General features: G+C 37.7%; 1 protein-coding gene across 2 annotated transcripts in view; it reads left to right on the forward strand.

The window, feature by feature from the left end:
- stox2a (storkhead box 2a) overlaps positions 1–14,056 on the forward strand; it is a 66,653-nt gene extending 52,597 nt beyond the window's left edge. For both annotated transcript variants that reach the window (XM_026941226.3, XM_026941234.3), the window contains exons 3-4: positions 5,830–8,335; positions 13,041–14,056. In XM_026941226.3, coding sequence (XP_026797027.1) covers positions 5,830–8,335; positions 13,041–13,242 — 2,708 coding nt within the window. In that variant the 3' untranslated portion in view covers positions 13,243–14,056. The remainder of the gene's footprint in view (positions 1–5,829; positions 8,336–13,040) is intronic.
- The last annotated feature ends 7,861 nt before the right edge of the window (positions 14,057–21,917 follow it).

The following is a 21,917-nucleotide window of genomic DNA, read 5'->3' on the forward strand; positions in this document are numbered from 1 at the left end:
CATTGAGAGGACATTTGACACTGTCTTATCATTGAGAGGACATTTGACACTGTCTTATCATTGAAAGGACATTTGACACTGTCTTATCATTGTAAAGGACATTTGACACTGTCTTATCATTGTAAAGGACATTTGACACTGTCTTATTATTGTAAAGGACATTTGACACTGTCTTATTATTGTAAAGGACATTTGACACTGTCTTATTATTGTAAAGGACATTTGACACTGTCTTATCATTGAGAGGACATTTGACACTGTCTTATTATTGTAAAGGACATTTGACACTGTCTTATTATTGTAAAGGACATTTGACACTGTCTTATTATTGTAAAGGACATTTGGCACTGTCTTATTATTGTAAAGGACATTTGGCACTGTCTTATCATTGAGAGGACGTTTGACACCGTCTTATTATTGAGAGGACATTTGACACCGTCTTATTATTGAGAGGACATTTGACACTGTCTTATCATTGAGAGGACATTTGACACTGTCTTATCATTGAGAGGACATTTGACACCATCTTATCATTGTAAAGGATGTTTTGTACACGTCGGGCTTCACTACGGTCTAAATTTCTATAAACACACACACACACACACACACACACACACACACACAGGCCATGCCACTCTCACAAATCACAGTCACACGCTGACACAACTGAAGGCTTCCTTACACACACTCACAATTATACCTATATTTACACACTCACACAGATACACATGCCACATGGTTATATTTAAACTGGTGAGTCAGTGTCTGTAGATAATGTACCCTTTGTAAATGTGCTCAGTATCTTTAATTCTGTGATTGTGCTACGAGTCTAATGTTGCTAACAGGTAATGGAAGATACACAAAATCTTACGTTAATGTGGTTTAGGATGCAGTGGGACTTCCTGTAATGTGTAAACATGAACTAAACTTCCTGTAGCTAAATGCTAGAATGTTAGTTTTGGGGCCACCATCTTGGACAAGTGAAATTTTTTTTTTCTTAGATCAGTTTGATATGACTCCGCCTCCTATAGGCTCCACCTACCATCATGTAAAGGTTAAATTATAACAGAACGCTGGAAGTGATGTACATGATTTGTAACTTAAATGCATAAATACAGATTATCGCTAGTATTTTAAAAATTGTTTATTTAAAAAATGAGATTAATGATGTTGTTTAAAGAAAGTATGTGAAGATTTAGGCCCTGTCCACACGTACACAGATATTTTTGAAAATGTAGTTTTTACTATTTCATTTGTGTAAATATTCTCCATCTACATAAAAACACAAAACAATTTTAAAAACGCTCTCACGAGCACATCAGCTCAATGACAGAACGTCATAAACTGTTCCATCAGAAGCCTCAAGAATAACATTAAGAGCTGCGTATTGATCGTCAGAGAAAGCGAGATGTGGAAAAGCACCAGCAGTAAAAAGTTCGAAAAGGAAAAAGAAAAAACATGAGGTTTCATACATGGACACATGATGTGGTGGAACTGCTGCTTAAGTTTCAACTGGAATACAAATTGTTCATCTGGCTCTTATCCAAAATCTCTATTTGTAGCCTGGTTTGTAGCACAAGAGCAGTGGATTCAGATCGACCATTTTTGGAGTAAAGAGGTCGTCGTGTGTGTTTTAATCATGTCTGAACTTCCTGTTTTATATCCCGGTCCTGTTTGTGTGTGAAACACACAATTTCCGTCATTGTGTTACTGTGATTCACTGCACTGACATCAGCAGCTGCAGGCTTTTCGGGAATAACGACTCGAGCACACGTCCCTAATCGATATTGTGCTGACGAGGGGTTTGGAGCTCGATGATGTCATCCTGGTGTTGTCCATCATGGTAGAGTCGATAGAGAGCCTCAAAGCATGATGGGAAATTACAGCAGTGCTGTTTTTTATACTCACTTATGGGATGGCATTTATGATGCCTGTTACTTGTTAGGCTTAAATACTGGAGTTACTGTAATGAGGATTGACTTTATACAAATCAAACACACACACACACACACACAATCCACTGTTCTTTATTCTTAGCTTCATCTAAATGATCTTGATGTTTTCAATTTTCATCAACAACAACACTACTACTACTACTACTACTACTAATAATAATAATAACCTAAGCTGTTGTTGTGTTGTTCAAAGTTGATCAATCACATTAAAGATTTTTGTAAACTTGCACTAAAACACACCTTTTATTCTTGGTTTTAAAACCATTTCTGTTTTTTGCACCTGTATGTAGAGAAAAATAATATTAACCAAAACTATCATGTTATTTTTTTTTTTTAAATAATACATTTAGATTACAATGACCAGAGTTCCTGCCAAATATTGTTTATCTCTGATTATATTGTTCCACTCTAAATTAAGCGTATGTGATGGTCAAGAAATAAAACTATTGCTTAAGAGATCATTGTTCTGTAAACTCGCATTAAAATATAATGACCTTTTTTTTTAGCCTTTAGATGTCTTCTTACTTCAGCATGCATAGGCAGTGAAAAATAACGATATTAACCAATTTTTCACACTCCATGCAAATTACGGTGATATATTACACGACAAATGACGAACTACAGTGAAATATTATGTACGTAACATAATTTATGCTTGATGTCAAGATAAAAACCAACACCTACTGTATTTATGTAAGCAGTTCAGAAATTAGCGGTACTTTTAACTCTGCCCTTAAGTACTGTTTGTTTCATTTTGGTGCCGATCTTGAGCAGAAACTAAAACACACAGCTGGAACTTTGTTTGAACTGGTGGCTAATGGGAACACTCCAGTTCTCTGGTGCCAAAAGTTTCAATACTTTGTGCAATCGAAAAATGACCTGTTGATTTATTTGTGAATTTAACAAGCCAAATAGTGAAAAACCCCTTAATGCCCAAACTCAACGTTATAAATTTCGTTTTTGCAGATTTACAGTCACTCCTCAAAGCACTGTGGATTAATTGAAGGCATGGCCTGATTTGGGGAAAAATACAATTAAATATTGACCAGAAGAGCCAGTGGTCAGAGTTAATGTCTCTCCTGAGGAACCTCATGAAGCCTTTATGTGAACTATTAACCGGAGCTTCTGCTGAGGAAGCGAGAAACAGTGTGTGATGGCCACATCACCACAACACCGTCAATATCCGATTAGACTGAGCTTTGCTGACGGCACACATGTTCTTAATAGCTGTAGAAAAGCCTTGCTTATAATTCAAGTTTTACCAAATTACCAATGAGAGCGTAGAATAGTTAGTGTCAATCGGAGAACAGGGCGTTCAAACTTGACTGAAATTAGCGCCATGTTTCCTCTTACCAACGTTGGAGGCGGGGAAAAAAAAGTGGAGTATCCATAGTTGCGTCATGTTGTTATGGCAACTGCCAGGGTATGATGTAATGGTGGGCAACATTTAACCCTGACCAGTTATAGCTTATGTTCTGCTTTATCCTGCTTGATTCAGTGTGTATGTGTATGTGTGTGTGTGTGTGTGTGTGTGTGTGAGAGAGAGAGAGAGAGACAGAGTGTGTGGTAAAGCTGATTGAAGTAATACAAGGACCAGAGAAAAGTGAGGACATTGTGTACTCTGTGTACGCACGCTTCTGCTGTGTAACAGTCACGAGTCAAAAATACTTCAAGTCTCTTTTTTTCTGTTGCGTCCCATAATAATGTTCAAGCTGTAATGTTTAGATTACACTCCCTGATCTTCTTTTCCTCTCAGTGATTATAAATATTAGCAATCCTGATGAAAATGGAGCCCCAGAAGACCCTCCTGTTGGCAGGTGTTTTTCCCGTAGCAGGGCACAATCGCACACAGACTCACAAACTACGGACAATTTGCCAATCAGCCTACAGTGCATGTCTTTGGATGGGGAGAAAACCGGAGTACTCGGAGGAAACCCGGGGAGAACATACAAACTCCGCACACACAGGGCGGAGGCGGGATTCGAACCCCCAAACCCGGAGGTGCAAGGCGTAAATAATAAATTAGATTTCTAACAGAACACAAGGTATTTAAATAGCATTTAATCTTACATACATACATACATATATAATTTTCGTTTTACATACTAATGTTGAAATCAGGGGTTCATCAAAACCATACTTTTGGGACAGAGTATTTTTGGTACTCGTAGATATTGATATTGATGCTGATAGATCATGGATCATCTTGTTTAGATCTGTTTCACTGATTTAAACAGTGGCAATGAAAAGCACATACGTGTGTTCATGCATTTAGGTTTTTATAATGAGTTGATTTGAAATGAAGCACATTAGCTAGCTGCGTTAGTTAGACTGGATCGAGAAGTGTTGCAGTGGAGAACGATGGGGTTTGTTTCACTTCAGGAAAATGCTTCTGTACAGCTGTAAGTAAAGTATGTTTTTGCTGTCGTCGTTTTGGAATCCCTCGTTGTCAATGACCAATAGAGGCTGATTGCCAAGAACAACATTCTGTGCAAGAGCTATTATTTTCACTCACCTAGTGTTTTTTTTAACCAGCATTTGCTGCTAGAGATGAACTCCTCATTTTGAGTTTTATATTTAAGTTTTTTTATCCAGTTATATTGTAGGTACTGTAGTTCCTACTCGTGATGTTTTCTCAGAGCACAATTGCAGTCTGCTTTGCTTTGATCATTAATCATGAAATATATCCAGGTTGCTGTCATTTTGTGTTGTCTGTTCTTTAGCATGACAGTGTACACTAGGCTTCATCATATAGTGTCACGTAGTATCGGATATTGGTATCAGAGCATTTTTTTTGTGAATATGAGTATGAATAAATGAGATATCTGTTACCACTAGCGGTATTGATACATCCCTAGTTTTGTATTCTGTTTTGTGCACTTGTGCCTTGAATTCTTGAACATTTGTCAATTCAGTGTGATGGCTGCAAAGACATGTCCATCAGTTTTAATACACAATATCACCTTATTGGTCCATTCATGCTTTTGCATCTTGCGTCTTGAAATGTTAAGAAATGAACCTTCATAAACATTCATTCAACCATAAACGCTGAACTATTTTAGAACAAAGATGAGAGTGAAGGGCTTAAGGGCTCAATGATAAAAGATAAGATAATGCCAGGGCTGTTTTGATTGGTGGATAAAGTGGTGGTTGTGCATTTCAGCAAGCAAAATATTTCTTATGATTGGCTTTCAGTTGTTGTTTAATTACACCCAGTCCTAGTTAATCATACTTACCTATAGCAACACAAAACCTGCTCTCTATAATGCTAGCCTCAACAAGCATTCATAAATGCTTTTTAAAAAACATTTTTTCCTTTGTGTCATGTTTCAGAAACTCAGTCATTGTTAGAAATGAAATTTACAATAAACACTGAAATAACTGTTAATTCTTTCATTCATTGATTCATCTTCAGTAACCAATCTTGGTCAGGGACTTGGTGGATCCAGAGCCTATCCTGGGAACACTGAGTGTGAGGTGGGAATACACTTTGGATGGGATACCAGTCATTCACATCTAGGGACAATTTAGCATAGGCATTCCAACTTCTGGAATGTTTTTGGGAGGAGGAAGAAACTGGAGAAACTGGAGAACCTGGTGGAAGCCGATGCGGACACAGGAAGAACATATAAAACTCGAGGACATAACTGGGATCTGTGACATGGCAGATACCCATTATGCCACTGTCCCACCCAATAACCATTGTTTTACACATGTACAATTTAATCACTTATAATCTTTGATATCGAATTGCTCCATCCAGGTGTGTAAGTAGGTGTTATGGAATTTTAGCAATGGCTAATACCTAATAACTAGTGCCTAGTGTTGGGGCAGAATACACACTTACGGTTTTTCTCTTGCCTTTTCCCCTCAGGTGTACCCACACCGAGTCCGGAGATCCTGCGTCACACACTCAACATGCTGGTTCGAGAGCGGAAGATCTACCCCACACCTGAGGGCTACTTCATCGTCACACCTCAAACTTACTTCATCACTCCTTCCCTCATTCGCACCAACAGCAAATGGTACCACCTGGATGATCGGCAACAGCAGCAACAACAACAACAGCAGCAGCAGCAACAACAGCAACAACAACAACAGCAACAACAACAGCAGCAGCAACAACAACAGCAACAGCAGTGTACATCACCACAGTCTGGCACAATCACCCCTTCCACATCGGGCTGTGTGCGTGAAAGACTAAACCACAAAAACCACTGCGATTCTTACAACTCCTACCGTGACGAGGTGCCTAGCAATCACACCACGCTTCAAAGGAAGTCACCGAAAGAACCTAAAGGAGATCCTCCCTCATACCCACAGCCCCCACCTCCTCCAGCAACCACGCAACACCCATCAGATCCAGACAAGAGCAGGACCAATCCTTCCTTTACATATAAGACGGACACTTTGACCAAGAAGAAGGAAGGGAGTACTGGGGGCAGCAGCGAAAGGCAATCAAAAAAGTTTGGGTTGAAGCTTTTCCGCCTGAGCTTCAGGAAAGACAAAACAAAGCAGCTGGCAACCTTTTCTGCACAGTTCCCACCGGAGGAATGGCCTCTGAGGGATGAGGACACACCATCTTCTGTTTCCATCCCCCGCGAGGTGGAGATGGAGATCATCCGGCGTATCAATCCAGACCTGACGGTGGAAAACGTGGCACGCCATACAGCGGTGATGAAGCGTCTAGAAGAGGAACGTGCCCAGCGCTGTAAGGCGAATTCATCTGCTCAGCACAGTGCCCGAAGCCGTCGCAGCCGAGGTCATCGTCGTGTCCCACATGGAAAATCACGCTCGCATAGTAAGACTCGTGCCTCTCGCGGTGATCCATCTGAGGGCTCCAATCTTGACCTGGCGGCGGTTGGATTGGATAGGGATTACAGATTCTTCAGTCAGTCACTGGTGCGCTCTCCCAGGGAGGGAATGTATACAGTAGAGCGTAGGAGTGGTGCTGCCTACCTCGTCCACAGCAACCCTAACATTGCTGAATCTTATTTCCCAGTTACCCCTGAGTGGGACGTATCAGGGGAGCTAGCAAAGAGGCGGACAGAAATGCCATTCCCAGAGCCTTCACGTGGGACTTCCCATTCCAGAGTGCATCGGAGTCACAGCCACACACAGGACCGCAAATCTCGGAATGAACGGACGGATAAAGCCAAGGAAAGATCGCGATCCATGGACAACTCCAAAGGCCCACTGGGGGGTGGAAGCTCCCTGTTAGGCCCTCCTGAAGACTACGATCGCAGTCCGGATCACCGAAGCCGCTACTACACCGATGATGGGACGCTAAGGGCCTCATCACAAAAATCGTCCCACTATTCACGCATTATGTTTTCGGCTGCTAAGTTCAGCTCCGAGATATCTGTTCCTGATATGGGCAAGATGAGCCTGGACACTCCTTTGGAGCGAAACAAGAGCAGGGACAGCCTGCCAGCCTACAGCGACATGAAGGCCCTGTCGCCCAAGCCTCTGGCAGATGACTACTTCCAGTGCAATACGTCGAATGAAACAATCCTAACAGCCCCGTTACCACTGGGCAAATCCGACCATGACACTTTAACGCCATCAGACGGAATCTGCAAGGGATCACCGGCTGATCGGCAGACGCCGCACCTCACTTCCCCTCATCCCATGGAGTACAAAGAGGATGCCTCCACCTCCAAGGGACACAGCGGATCTGGTAAACCCACGCCAAGCCAGACTCCGGAGCCTAATTCTAGTGGACGTTTAATACAGCATCAGCAACACAATGCTGACCCTGGGGGAGGAGGTGGAGGTGGAAGTGGTGTGATGGTGGATAAGAGGAAAGAGATTTTCAGCAAGGACACTTTGTTCAAACCGCCACACAGCATCTTGACAATGAGCTACGTTGACACTGGCTACTCTAAGTCAGGCACATTGCGAAAGACGCCGCACATGAAATCATCTGAGGTGCTTGATACTCTAGAACCCCAGCCTCCGCCTAACTCTGGCCCTTCACCTGCATCCGCCCCAGCGCCTACAGGTCCAGAACAGGGAATCCCATCTACATCAGAAGCCGCTTTTGACTACTACAACGTGTCAGATGACGACGACGAGGAGGTGGAGGAAGCCTCTCATAAAGAGACGGCTCCACCAGAGGGAAAGGTTAGGACCGGGGGAGGAGAGAGTGGTGGTGGGGGTGGAGTCAGTGTTGGGGGTGGGGTTGGGGGCGGGACTATGCAGTGGCTGCTGGAACGAGAGAAGGAGCGCGATCTACAGAGGAAGTTTGAGAATAACCTGACTCTGCTGAGCCCCAAGGAGAACGAGAACACCAACAGCCAGAAGTCGGCGCACTCGGCACGCCTGGACAGTATGGACAGCAGCAGTGTGACCGTAGACAGTGGATTCAACTCACCACGGTAAGTCTGAAGGTTTCAGTCATCTACGATACATTGGAGCTACAAGTAGTAATTAAAGGTGACTTGCCATATGTAACCTTACTATTCATACATAAGATGTAGACCTATTGGAGCCTCTTAGATGGGTTGCAAAAAGTGTTCAGGATTATCTTTGTGTTGTTTGTTTATGAACTCACCCATGTCAGCTTCCCACCTTGATTCAAAAGGTTGTATCACCCCATCAGTTAAATGTCCACATGCGGTCCACTGGGAAGTGGATTTTTCAGTTAAAGACAACTTGACCTTGGTAGGAAGCACACATTGTTTTGTTTGTGGAACCTACTTCCATTTAGCTAGGTACAGGTAACTAGCTGTTGTGCTAAATAAGTGACTTGGTAACTAGCAAATGTACCACTTAGCTAACTTCTCTACTAGGTAGCTAGCTAGTCCATTAGACACTGAACTTGCATCAGCTGTCACGAAATAATAAAACCCAATTTGAATGTAGCCAATCAAAATGGTATATTTTAGAAATGTTTCATCGTATTACTCTTGTTTTCATTTATAAATAACATCATCCACTGCTTTTGCTGTTTCCAAAAATGAAATCATATCATTGCAGTGTATCCTGGGTAATGTCTGCTCCCTTGGGGGTTCAAAGGGGGTATCCCACAAACATCCTTAACATGTTGACAGGGATCGTCCCGGGGGAAATGGAGAAGGGAAGTCAACAAGGGCTTGTTTAAAATACCACACGGTGGCAGATAGTACTACTAGCAAGTCATATTAGGTGACTATTTTGACAGTAATTTTGAAGTAATTTTAAGAAAAAATGTGATGAAGGTTGATGAAAACAGATTTTTTTCTGTGACAGGCTTATTTAATAACACCTTTATGCAACTACTTTTAAGAATAAAACACAAATTTATGAAAGTACAAAGCCATTCGCATATAACGTTGACTGCTATTTAGAAATCCACTAACCACTAACATTGCTACTTTTTGTTTTTCTGGATCAGATGCCAATATGTTCTCTCTCTCCATCTTTTTCTTTCTAAATTCTCTTAACTTAATAAGTTTAATAATAAAGTGATCGTTCATGGCGCTGTAACAGCTATGACAGGAAAGGAATGAGATTTTTTCAGGTCACCCTTTAATGACTGCTTGTATTTGACCTCAGCGTGCCTTGTCAGCAGGGCTCAAATCATAACTGCTTATAACAGGATTATGTCATAAAAATAAGTAACTATAATCCATTACAGCTCCTAAAAAGAGATATAGACAGTAATCAGATTATGGATACTTTGGAAAAATAAGGTGATTATTTGAGGGATTACTTTCAAATAGTGAAAGTTTTTAATAGTGTTGTAAATCCCTGTGGCGGAGACGCACCTCTTAAAAGTGATGTGGAAAAGAATGTTGTGCTTCATGACCAACTGTGTTATTTATTTATTTATTTATTTATTTATTTATTCAGGGCTGAAGCATTGCAGCACTAAGGTCATTAAATGATGGAGCGAGCATCACATTGAACTCTCTCTCTCTCTCTTTCTCTCTCAGTTTACTTTACAATACCTTCGGGAAACTGTGCTTAGAGCAGCGCTGAACGTATAATTCTGTTCATGATATTATTCATCTAGAATACAAAAAAATATATAACTAATACATCAGTGAAAGGGGCGGGGCATGCAGGTTTGGGTATGTTTCTAATTTGCATATTCATAGAATTTTATTATGCATCGAGATATATATTATGCAGTGTGATAAAAATGTTGTGTGTGAATTATCTGGATTTAAAAATGTAGTGTACTTTGTTTTCTCTACATAATAACTGCTCAACATGAAACTTTGTTTGCTTTGTATAATGAAACTTCAAATCATATAACACAAATTTGCCGGCTTGACATACACTCACTGTCCACTTTATTAGGAACACCTGTACACCTCCTCATTCATGCAGTTATCTAATCATTCAATCATACGGCAGCAGCGCAGTGCAAACAATCATGCAGACACAGGTCAAGAGCTTCAGTTAATGTTCACGTTACATTGAGTTTTTCAGAAACTGCTGATCTCCTGGGATTTTCACACACAACAGTCTCTAGAGTTTGTACAGAATGGTGCGAAAAACAAAAAACATCCTGTGAGCGGAGGGTCTGAGAGATCTGAGGAGAATGACCAGACTGAGCTGAGCTGCCAGGAAGTCTATACTAACTCAAATTAATCACTCTTTACAACCGTGGTGAGCAGAAAAGCATCTCAGCATGCACAACACATCACAATCTTGAGGTGGATGAGCCACAACAGCAGAAGACCACATCAGGTTCCTCTCCTGTCAGCCAAGAACAGGAATCTGAGGCTATCATGGGCACAGAATCACCCACACCGGACAGCTGAAGATTAGAAAAAGACCAGGTGATTTTTTTTTTTTCTAATCTTCAGCTGTCCAGTGTGGGTGAGTCTGTGCCCATGATAGTCTCTTGTTCTTGGCTGACAGGAGAGGAACCTGACGTGGTCTTCTGCTGTTGTAGCTCATCCACCTCAAGGCTCAATGTTTTGTGCATGCTGAGATGCTTTTCTGCTCACCACCTTCGTAATGAGTGATTATATAAGTTACTATATCCTTCCTGGCAGCTGAAACCTATCTGGACATTTTCCTCTGATCTCTCTTATCAGCAAGGTGTTTCCACACACAGAACTGTCGCTCACTCAGTGTTTTTTGTTTTTTGCACCATTCTGTGTAAACTTTAGAGACTGTTGTGTGTGAAAATCCCAGCAGGAGATCAGCAGTTTCTGAAAAACTCAAACCAGCCCATCTGGTACTAACAACCATGCCATGGTTAAAGTCACAGAGATCAGACTTCTTCCTCATTCTGATGTTTGATGTGAACTTTAACTGAAGCTCTTGATCTGTACCTATATGAGTTTATGCATTGTGCTGCTGCCACGTGATTGGCTGATTGGATAACTGCATAAATGAGCAGGTGTACAGGTGTTCCTAATAAAGTGGATGGCGAGTGTAAAGCTTTGCTCAGTATAAGGAAATTTTGTTTGCTAGACTTAACAAAACTTTGTTTGACATAATGAAACAGTTTGTTCAACATAACTGAAGTTTGTTTTCTCAAATTAATGAAACTTTGCTTAATATAACAAAACTTTGTTAGAGATAATAAAAACTTACATAACAAATCTTTGACGTAACAAAATTGTTTAACGTAATAAACAACATAAAAATTTGTTTCCTTGACAGCGAGACGAAACCTTTTCCTCATAGCTTTTGTTGAAAAGATCTTCACTCCTTCTGTTCGCTCCTTTATACATCTTTTCCTCTCCCCTCATCTCTCTTATCTCATCCCTTCTTCCATCCAGTCCCTCTCTCCATTCTCTCTCTTTTCCCTCTGACTCTCCAATTCTCTTCTGTTCCCTCCTTATCTTTCATTCTTTTCTCATGTGATGTAATCTTTCACTTTCTTCACTCCTTTCCTCTCAATCCTGTTTTCCACCACATCTCCATTCCTGTCATTTCATCTCTCTATTTCTGCTCTTGTCTCTTTTCTCTTTCTCTTCTTTTGTCCTCACTGTGTTTTCTTTTTTCCTTCTTATCTTATCTTCACTCCTCTTCTTTAATTTTAATTTCTGTTTTACTCTTTCTCTTGTCTACACTCTTTTCCCATTTTTTTCTTTCCTCTAACAGTGTCTCTTTTTCTACACTGTTCTTTTTTCCTCTCCTGTTTTCCTCTCCTCTCGTGTCCTGTCCTCCACTTTTATTTTATCATCTTTTTTGTCCTCTTCTGATTTTCCTCTTTGACTTCTTTTCTCATGGCCTCAACACATTTTCCCTTTTTTCTCTCGTCTTCAATCTTTTCTTCTCATTCCATTTTATTTTATTCTTTTCATTTTTGTCTGATCTCGTCTCATTTCCTCTCACCTCATCTTGTCTTCTCTACTTTTCCCTCTGTCTCTTTTCTCTTGTCTTCTTGTGTCCTCACCATATTGTTACTTATTTTCTTTTTTCCTCTTTTTTCACCTTCACTCCTCACCTCTACAATATCTTCTTTTCCAACTTTTTCCCTTTTCTTCACTCTTCTTTCTCACTCTCCTGTCTTACTCTCCTTTTTGTCATCTTTCTTGTTCTCTTTTTTCCTCTTTGTCCTCACCATGCTGTTATTTATTTTCTTCTCTTCTCACCTTCAGTCATCTTTTCTCCTCTACAATCATCCTCTGATCATTTCTGTCCTCCTCCTCTGACCTCATTTCCACTTTTACCTTTTCTTGTCTTGTCTTCCTGTCTTTTTTCTTTTCTCTTCTTCTTTCATTTCTCCTTTTCTCTTCTTTCCTCTACTATTCTTTGACATCAATTTCTTTTCCTCTAACCCTTTTCTTTTCTTCACTATTCTCTTCTCCTCTCCTTTCTCTAACCTTGTCTCCATTTTTCTGATCCACTTTTACCTTCTCTTATTTCTTGCCACGTTTTCAATTCTCTTTTCTCTTCTTCTTCTGGTCTTCTTTTCTCCTTCCAATGTTCTTCTTTTCTTTTCTTTTTTTTCTCATGCCCTCACTGTGTTGTCATTTCATTTCTTTTTTATTATTATCATCTTCAATCCTTTCCTCTTAATCAACATCTCATCTTTTCTGTCCTCCTCCTCTGACCTCATTTCCATTTTTCTCTCCACTTCTTTCCATCCTGTGATTTATATTTCTGATTCTCCTGATCTTCCTCTCCTAGGACGCGGGAAAGTTTGGCGTCCAACACCTCGAGTATCGTGGAGAGTAACCGGCGTCAGAATCCGGCGCTGAGTCCGGGTCACATGGGCAGCTCCCTGATCGGCGCTCCGTTCTCCTTCCGCTCCGTGGCCGAGGCTCCCAGCACGCAGGCCGAGAAACTGCAGAAACCCAACAACTGCCTCGCCTCCATCACCAGCGTCTGACCCGGCTCGAGGAGAAACACGCAAAAAACACGCAAACGCTCGGGCCGAGAATAAACACAAAACAAAAACAAACAAACAAAAAAAAAAACAAACACTCGGGCCGTGACAAGCACCTCAAACCTCCACGGGGACTGTTAAACCCAACAGGTATGGCTTCCACTGACTGTTCTACAGCATCGCAACAAATCACTGCAAAAAAGAAGAAAAAAAAAATAAAAGAAGGAGAAAAAAATAGTCAAAATGGAAATGAATCATGATTTATCTCAATCAGGAAATTCTCCAGTTATTTTCATAACCCGGGATAGTCTCGAAGTATCTGCTCATGTTTTTTTTTTTTCAGTAATAATTGTTGTTTTTTTTTTTTCATCCTGCTGATGGATTGCACTCTGACATGAGGATCCCGACAGTTTTAAAGAGATCAAAAATCGTCACAGGGAAGAAAGCCGGTATGAGATCTCAACATTAAATTTCACGATTCATAATGTTGTATGATAAAAAACCAGAGAAATAAAGTCATTCTTCATGACGGCGTTAGCTCTGTTGATAAAGTAATAAGAACTGGAGTCATACTTTTCATATTGCTTATTAAAAAAATAAATAAATAGTACTTAGATTGACTTACTATAAAAGAAAACAAACTTATTCTGAAATTAAAGGATTCATTTAGGGTTTAAAGAAAAAACATGAGGACTGTTGACTTTTTTTTTTTCTTTTTTCAGTTGAAATCCCAGACGAGGCAAAGTGTGTAACGTGTGTGACTGTACATCACTTAACGAATTTACCTGTTTCATTAAAGTTTCTATCTGACATTTAATCTCAGGTCATGAAGAGTTACTCTATCAGAGGGAGAAAAAATACATCTGGAGTCGTGTGTGCTCAGGAGCCGGTTGTCCATTCCTCCTTTATTTACACCTCTATTTACACGTTTATTTACATGTTTATTTACAAGTCCAAGAGGTTTTAATTTCAGCTCCTTGTTATGAAATGGTGAATCAGGTTCCTGCACTTATGACATCCATTGTGTGTTTCTGAAGCTCTCTCTGTGTGTGTGTGTGTGTGTGTGTGTGTGTGTGAGGGATAAAAAGCGGGTGTTAAAGGGCAGAAAGTCGGCTTCATGTCCTGAAAACATTTGATTCCTCGATTATGGGATGCAGAGACTTCACCTTGTCGCTGCTGTGTTACGATTTTCTAAAATTTATTCTCACTTTTTCTTTTACTTGAATGCGATCCGCAGAGCTCCTTCGCTCTCTGTGTTTATCATTGTTTGCACTAGAGGTCACTTTTTTCTAACTGGAGGCCTGAAACTTAAAGCTATAGCGTTAAAATGATGAAGAATATTTCTCCCCTAAATGCAACACTAGTTGCTGAACTAGCTGATCAGATGTGGGCGTTTCCCGGGCGCATTTCGTAACCATGGCAACAGCCGTGACAGTCACATCCTCCGTTTAACTTTGAGAACATATAATATTTTACCATCCACACTCTCGCTGCTATCCATAGAAAGAAAATTGCTGCGTGATTCACTTGTTTTCATTTATATTGAATGTCTAGCTGCTTGAAAATGAGTTTGTTAGCATTAGCATTAGCAATAGCTTTAGCAATGTAGCTTCCAGACCATTTATTGCCATTGACAGTAATGCATTGGTTTACAGTGTCACAGGGTTCCTCGGCTCTAAACCAACATCACATCCTGAGTGTTTTATTCCTCTTATACAACAGCAACTTCCCAAATTTTATTTATTAATAAACACATTATACTTTTTAATCTGTTTATAGTTACGCTTAATGTTCCGTAAACAAGTTAGTTCCTGTTGTCACTTACGCTACAGCAGCTGTAAACAGTCGTTTCCTCACCAGCCTCTCTTTTTAATCTCTCTTGAAGTTAATACGACAAAAGAAATCAGAATAAAGTAAACATCTCCTCACAGAAAACTTTATTTCAATTTCAATTCACTGATCATTTTTCTCCTTTTTTTCTCTCCTATTTGAAATAAATTAAAATCTTTCATTATACTTCACGAGCGTAATTGTGGGAGGAACGACTTTATTCTCTTCCCTGTCAATCAAAATGATGACAGCCAATCACAAAGGTTTGTTAGCTGATGTGTACAGAATAAAACAGTTAGCGCTTTCTGTTTTTAAGATGTCTCATGAGCAGAAATTAAGCATGTTAGCGTTAAGAATATCATGTAATTAAAACAGGAAGTGATCTGTCCTTGTTGTTGTTGTTGTTGTTGTTGTTGTTGTGTTTACAGTGTGTGTTAGGTAACGCCCACATCTGATTACATAATGGTTGTGATTCTCAAACCAGTGACTTGTTAAAAAAGCGATCAGAGCTTTGTGTCAGTGGAAAAAGCAGCATTTATAGGACTCTGATCTGAATTTAAAGCAGATGATTTGATATCTAGCCTCGATGAATTTATTAAATCTCTGATTAAAAGTTTAATTCACTATCTGTGGGAGTCACGTGTCCGAATCACAGCAAGAAAAATGTTCCTTCTGTTTTCACGTTTGATTTTTTTTTATCAAGCAGCTGCTCTTCAATGAGACTCTGAAGACCTTAACCGTGACGACACACTCCCTGTTTCAACACACACACACACACACACACACACACACAGCAAAACTCCATGTACATATACATACCTATCTACCTCCTCCACGTGTGCGTAAGGCCGGACAGAGCGTCAGCAGATCGTGAATGTTTCGCTGCAGCGACGGACGTCGAAATTAAGACAACTCGAAAACAATCAGTAATAAATGCTGAATTTTTTTTAAAGAATTTAATTCCATTTTTGACAGAAGTGTCTTCTATTTATTTTATACACCAACCTACAAAACACTGGGACTTTAATCTTCTTTCTTTCTTTCTTTCTTTCTTTCTTCTTGCAGCAATCTTCTGTTTTCTTCTATTATTATTATTATTATTCACATCCAGTTCATAACTTTGCATCACTAAAATGCATCTAGATGGAGAAAACATTAAGAAAACGCCTTCTTCTTCTTCTTCTTCTGCTACGAAGCACGTAAAAGCACAAATATGCTAAATATAATTTGATTAGCTATTAGTATAATATATATATATATATATATATATATATATATATATATATATATATATATATATATATATATATGTATATATTTTTTTTTTAAGATTAACAAGTGTTTTGGCAATACTGACTGTCATACTTAAAACCTAAAACATACTTAATTCATATTTAACACCTGATATCTCAGAGAAAAGACGCGTCTGTAATCATTAAAGCTACAATCTGCACTTCTTTTTTCTTTCTTTCTTTCTTTTTTTCATATTTTGCACATTTTTCCCGAAAGCCTGTGTAAACTCAATTCATGTTATTAAAATATGGTGCATCAACACAGTTTTTTTTTCAAGTCACTAAAACAAAAAAGTACTGTGCAAAAGTCTAGGCACCCCGTTTTTTTTTTTTTTAAATATATACACAAATTCTTTCTTAGCTATTTATTTGACATCATCTGCATTATTGTGTCAGTGGAAAAGAGAAAACTTTCGACTTGTCCAAGCATTCATTTACCAAAAAAACAAACGTTTTATGTATATTAGGCTTGTGTGATGTAATGATTAAATCGTCCTTACATGATATTACACTGCCACGATATCCAGTGATGTTTTTTTTTTTTTTTGGTGGAGTTCCACAGTTTAACATTGGAGTAGCTAGTACGAGTTATCACTCAAAAATGTGTCAAAATAGCAGTCCTTTTTTCTCTCCAATAAAGCGAGAGACGAGCCAATCGACATGTGACTCTTGAGTGATTGACAGTTGCGTAGGTGTTTTGAATTCTCTGATATTAACTGACACTAACTTTAAGCCCCGCCCCGTTTCCCAGCACCTCACTGTCTGTCACGGTAAATAGACGTTTTGAGTTCATTAATGTGAAATAAAATCTATCAGTGTATGTTAGACTTATATACTTGTCTAATATTAGTTATTTAATATCAGTGAAATATATTTATTAAGGAACGCCACCAAAAAACATCCACTGAAAAACTGTCAAAAACAGCCCTTTAGCTTTGAGGCTGAAAGGATGAAATTTGTTTTACCTAAAAAAGGTAAAATAGGTGTACAGTGAAGTGTCAAATCAACACTTTACGGCGCTCAGACGCATTCAAACACTTTGAGCAGCAGATCAACAGTGAAAATGTCGGCCATGTAGACATCAGAACTGCTTTGTATAAGAATTATATTGAAAATCTACTGTTATGTTTTTTGTCTTTTTTTTACTGTTTGCTGTGCATTAATGCAGAATCACCTAAGTTGCCACTGCCAGCCAGCAGTTCCTGACTACTGATTCACAAGCAGGGAAAAAATCAATATCGCACATGCCTAATGCGTGCGTAGTAACATATACTGTTTAGATAAAACATTATCGGAGGCTGTTTTGAATTTTCTGCAGAAACAGAAGCAACGTGAGAACTAAAGTTTGAGCTATAAAAGTTCTTTACAAAACAGTACAACAGTGAATCTAAAGGAATTGATACAGCATTAAAGGTAAACAGTGATTACAGAAATATTGATTTGTTTTAAAGAATTTCTTTACACATGCCCAGAGGTTTTCATGTGGAAATGATGTACACGTTCATGTGCTTCCTCTTTTATGTCAGTGTAAAGTGTTGTAAGGCTTTTTCTGTTCCAGGTGACAGTGTGGAGCTGCGATGAAGCGACTACAGAGTGCAGTGTTTAAGAGCGAAGTGTATCTTAGATACTCAAGAGGGTGATCTATAAACAGGATAGGTCATGAGGATATGTGGTGTGCTCGGTAAAGCCTACCTAGTTATATAAATCTAAAATCAGAGAGCCATCCAAGCATTTCAGAATAGAAGGAAACATCTGCGGACGTCCCTCTTGACTTGTCCTGAAAGTGTTTCCATTTCCTCTGGACGGTTTCTTTGTTAGAACTAAGAAAACACACACGTTCTTGCCAGGCTGCTGTTTGATCCGAGTACACCTCCAATGGCGTATCGTATATATACTCACCAATATCCAATGAGCCAATCACGTGGCAGCGGGGCATAAATGAATAAATTAATCACGACATGGTCGTTGTTGCCAGATGGGCTGGTTTGAGTATTTCAGAAACTGCTGATCTCCTGGGATTTTCACACACAACAGACTCTAGAGTTTACACAGAATGGTGCGAAAAACAAAAAACATCCACTGAGTAGCAGTTCTGGGTGAAAACGTGTCAGACTAGTTTAAGCTGCCAGGAAGTCTACGGTAACTCAAATAAGCACTCTTTACAACCACGGTGAGCAGAAAAGCATCTCAGAATACAATACAAGACATCAAACCTTGAGGTGGATGAGCTACAACAGCAGAAGACCACATCGGGTTCCTCTCCTGTCAGCCAAGAACAGGAATCTGAAGCTACAGTGGACACAGAATCGGCCAAACTGGATAGATGAAGAATCGATAGATGAATAAAAACAGCGAAATCTCCTTAGCGATGCTCAAAGAGTGTGTGTTCATGTAGATATGGAGATACTGTGTGTTTCAGCGTTAAATCTCAGGACTGCCAGAGAGTTAGTCAGGAGCTCTGAGATAAAACCTACACCTGTAGAATGAATTTATAATATTCGATATAAAATTATAAAATTTGATGTTGATTTGATTCGATATTGATATTGACACTGTACTGATATTAATTGCACAAAAGCGCCTTCAGTACTTACATTATATTCACATTTATATTTTATGCCTATGTACACGACTGTTCGAGACGTAAACAATAATTTACAATAGAAGAATAATCTGTTCTATCTGATCTGGATTTGTTCCAACATTCCTGCCATGTTCACACACAAAACTGTAAATATTATGGAGCTAAATTGTGTCTTCACTGTTTTATAGATGATTAGAATTAGGACTGGGATGATATATTTGTATGACGATATACCGTGATATTAAAATCTGATATTATTATACTGTAATTATAATCTTTCATTTAATGCAGATGCTTTTATTTAAAATGAGGTGGGATTTAATCAGTCTGAGCTGTTAAGGGTATTAATGATAATATAATAATATTAATAATAATTTAAAGGATCTTGCTTGGCAGTCGTGGGATTTGATCTCACAACCTTCTGTTCATTAGAGCAGAATATTGACTTTGAAGTTGTTACTGAGATATAAACGAATAAAATAAATACTGATTGTAGCTTTAATTCTGTCATTTTTATTCTTTAATTCACAACAAAAGCATAAAGTGAAGTCAATATTCTACCTGATGATTTATGGCACTATAGGAAGCATTAAAGTTTAAAATATTGATGATGTTAATTCATTTATTTTTAATTATTTTAATACGAAGAAATATTTATTTTAACATATTTATTCTCTTATAAAAGATTGTCCAAAAACATACTGATTGCAGCTTTAATTCTACAATTTTAGTCTTTAATTCCAGTCCACTGCAGGTTTTATTATCAAAACGAAAGAAAACAAAGAAAATAAAATTGTATCTGATGTTCCATCTTAGTTTTAAATTCTATTAATTTTGTTTTTAATCTTTAAACCACTGGCTTTATGAACAAAACAAACCTAAAATTGTGGAATATTCTACCTGATGTTTTAAGGTAAAGCTAATATCTTTATCTTTAAGCTTTTTCTATCAGTATATACAATATATTTCCATATTCTCTAAAACATACTGATTGTAGCTTTAAGTCTCCAATTTTATCTTTATTTCTACACTTTTACTTTTTAATTCTAAACTGAAACAGGACATGAATATTGTGCGTGATGTTTTAAGGCATATTAAAGCCACGATCTGTATGATTTTGGTGCCAATTATTCTTTTCTTTTTTTTTAATATGAATATCTACTTATTAAAAAGTTTTTAAAGCTGTTGTTCATCCATTTCAATTTCTGTGGCCTCTAAAAAGCTACTGATTGTACCTTTAATTCTAATTTTTATTTCTAGTCCACTGATGGTTTTATTTAGAAAATGAACATAAAAAAAGGAAATTAACGTGATATTCTAAAGTATATTATAAGAAATATTAAATCCACCATCTGTATGTTTTGGTGTCAATAATTTTTATTTTCTTATATCTGAAGAAAATATCATTGTAGCAGCTTCTCCTAAAGAAATATACTGATTGTAGCTTTAATTCAAGTCCACCACTGTGTAATTTATATGATATTTATTATTAATTTTATTATATATTTAATTATATATATAACTAAACAAAAATAATATGGAAATTGATATTCTACCTGATGTTCTTAAGTATATTATAGGAATCATTAAAGCTGCTGTCTGTATTTTTTGTATCAATTGTTTTTTAATTCTACAGTCTTAGTTTTTTTTATTTTAATATACTGAATGTAGTTTTAATTCTACAATCTTAGTTTTTAATTTTAATCCATCACTGCTTTTATTAACAACATGAACATATAAAGGAAATTAACATTGTACCTGGTGATACAGGGATTATTAAAGCTGCTATCTGTATGTTTTTGGTGCAAATTCTTTTTTTATATGAAGAAATATTTATTTGGACAGCTTTTTAATGGCTCTAGTATTTAATAATTTCAAAATTGCTAAAAAAAACCTACTGATTATGGCTTTAATTGTACAAATGTAGTCTTTAGCTGTAGTCCATCACTGTTTTTATTAACAAAACAAACGTAAAATGGAAAATAATATCGTACCTGATGCTCTGATGTATATAAAAGTTGCCGTAATTTTGGTGTCGATTCTTTTTTTTTAAATGAAATTTCTTTAAAGGTTGTCACTCTGTTGGCACTAAAAACATACTGATTGTAGCTTTAATTCTACAGTAATTTTAATCTTTAATTCTAGTCCACCACCAGTGTTTTTATTAATAAAAGAAACACAAAAAGAAATGATTATTGTACTTGATGTTCTAAGGGATATTAAAGTTGCTGTCTGTATTTTTCTGATGGCAATTTTTTCTTTATTTTTTTAAATGTGAAGAAATATTTATTTTAATTTTTTTTAAAGGCTGCTATTCACCGATTTAAATTTCCCCTTGCTCTAAAAACTTACTGTTTGTAGCTTTAATTTTACAAGTTTAGTATTTAATCCTGTTCATTCACTGGTTTAATTCAGTGTTAACGTTTTAAAGGGGTATTAAAGTTCTTTTCTGTTATTATAAAAATAATATTTATTTAAACATCTTTTTTAAGGCTGTTATTCATCCATTTTAATTTCCACACTGACTGTAACTTTAATTCTATAATTTAAGCCTGTAATTCTAGTCCACAACTGGTTTTTATTAACAAAACACAGAAAAGAAAAGCGAAATGTTTTACCTGATCATTTTTCGCTATATTATATGATTTTTTTAATATGAAGAAATATTTATTAGACTGTTTTTAAAGCTGTTAATCATCATTTTTAATTTCTACGTGCCATTAAAATCTACTGATTGCAGCTTTAATCCTTTGTCCATTAATTCTTTTCATCAAAATATAAAAAAATTCAAAACTAAAACAAATGTTAAACATTTTTAAAACATATTTTAAGGCCATGAACACACACGCTCTATCCAAGGATGCATTTTAGGATTTTTTTCACTACTCTGTTTGCCACTTTTTCTTTATTTCTTTTTATTTTTATTTGTTATCTTAGCTTTTGATAAAGTAAAGGGAGAATCGCAGCCGAGA

Source organism: Pangasianodon hypophthalmus, chromosome 3, assembly GCF_027358585.1.
Source record: "Pangasianodon hypophthalmus isolate fPanHyp1 chromosome 3, fPanHyp1.pri, whole genome shotgun sequence".
In the NCBI taxonomy this organism is placed as follows: domain Eukaryota; kingdom Metazoa; phylum Chordata; class Actinopteri; order Siluriformes; family Pangasiidae; genus Pangasianodon; species Pangasianodon hypophthalmus.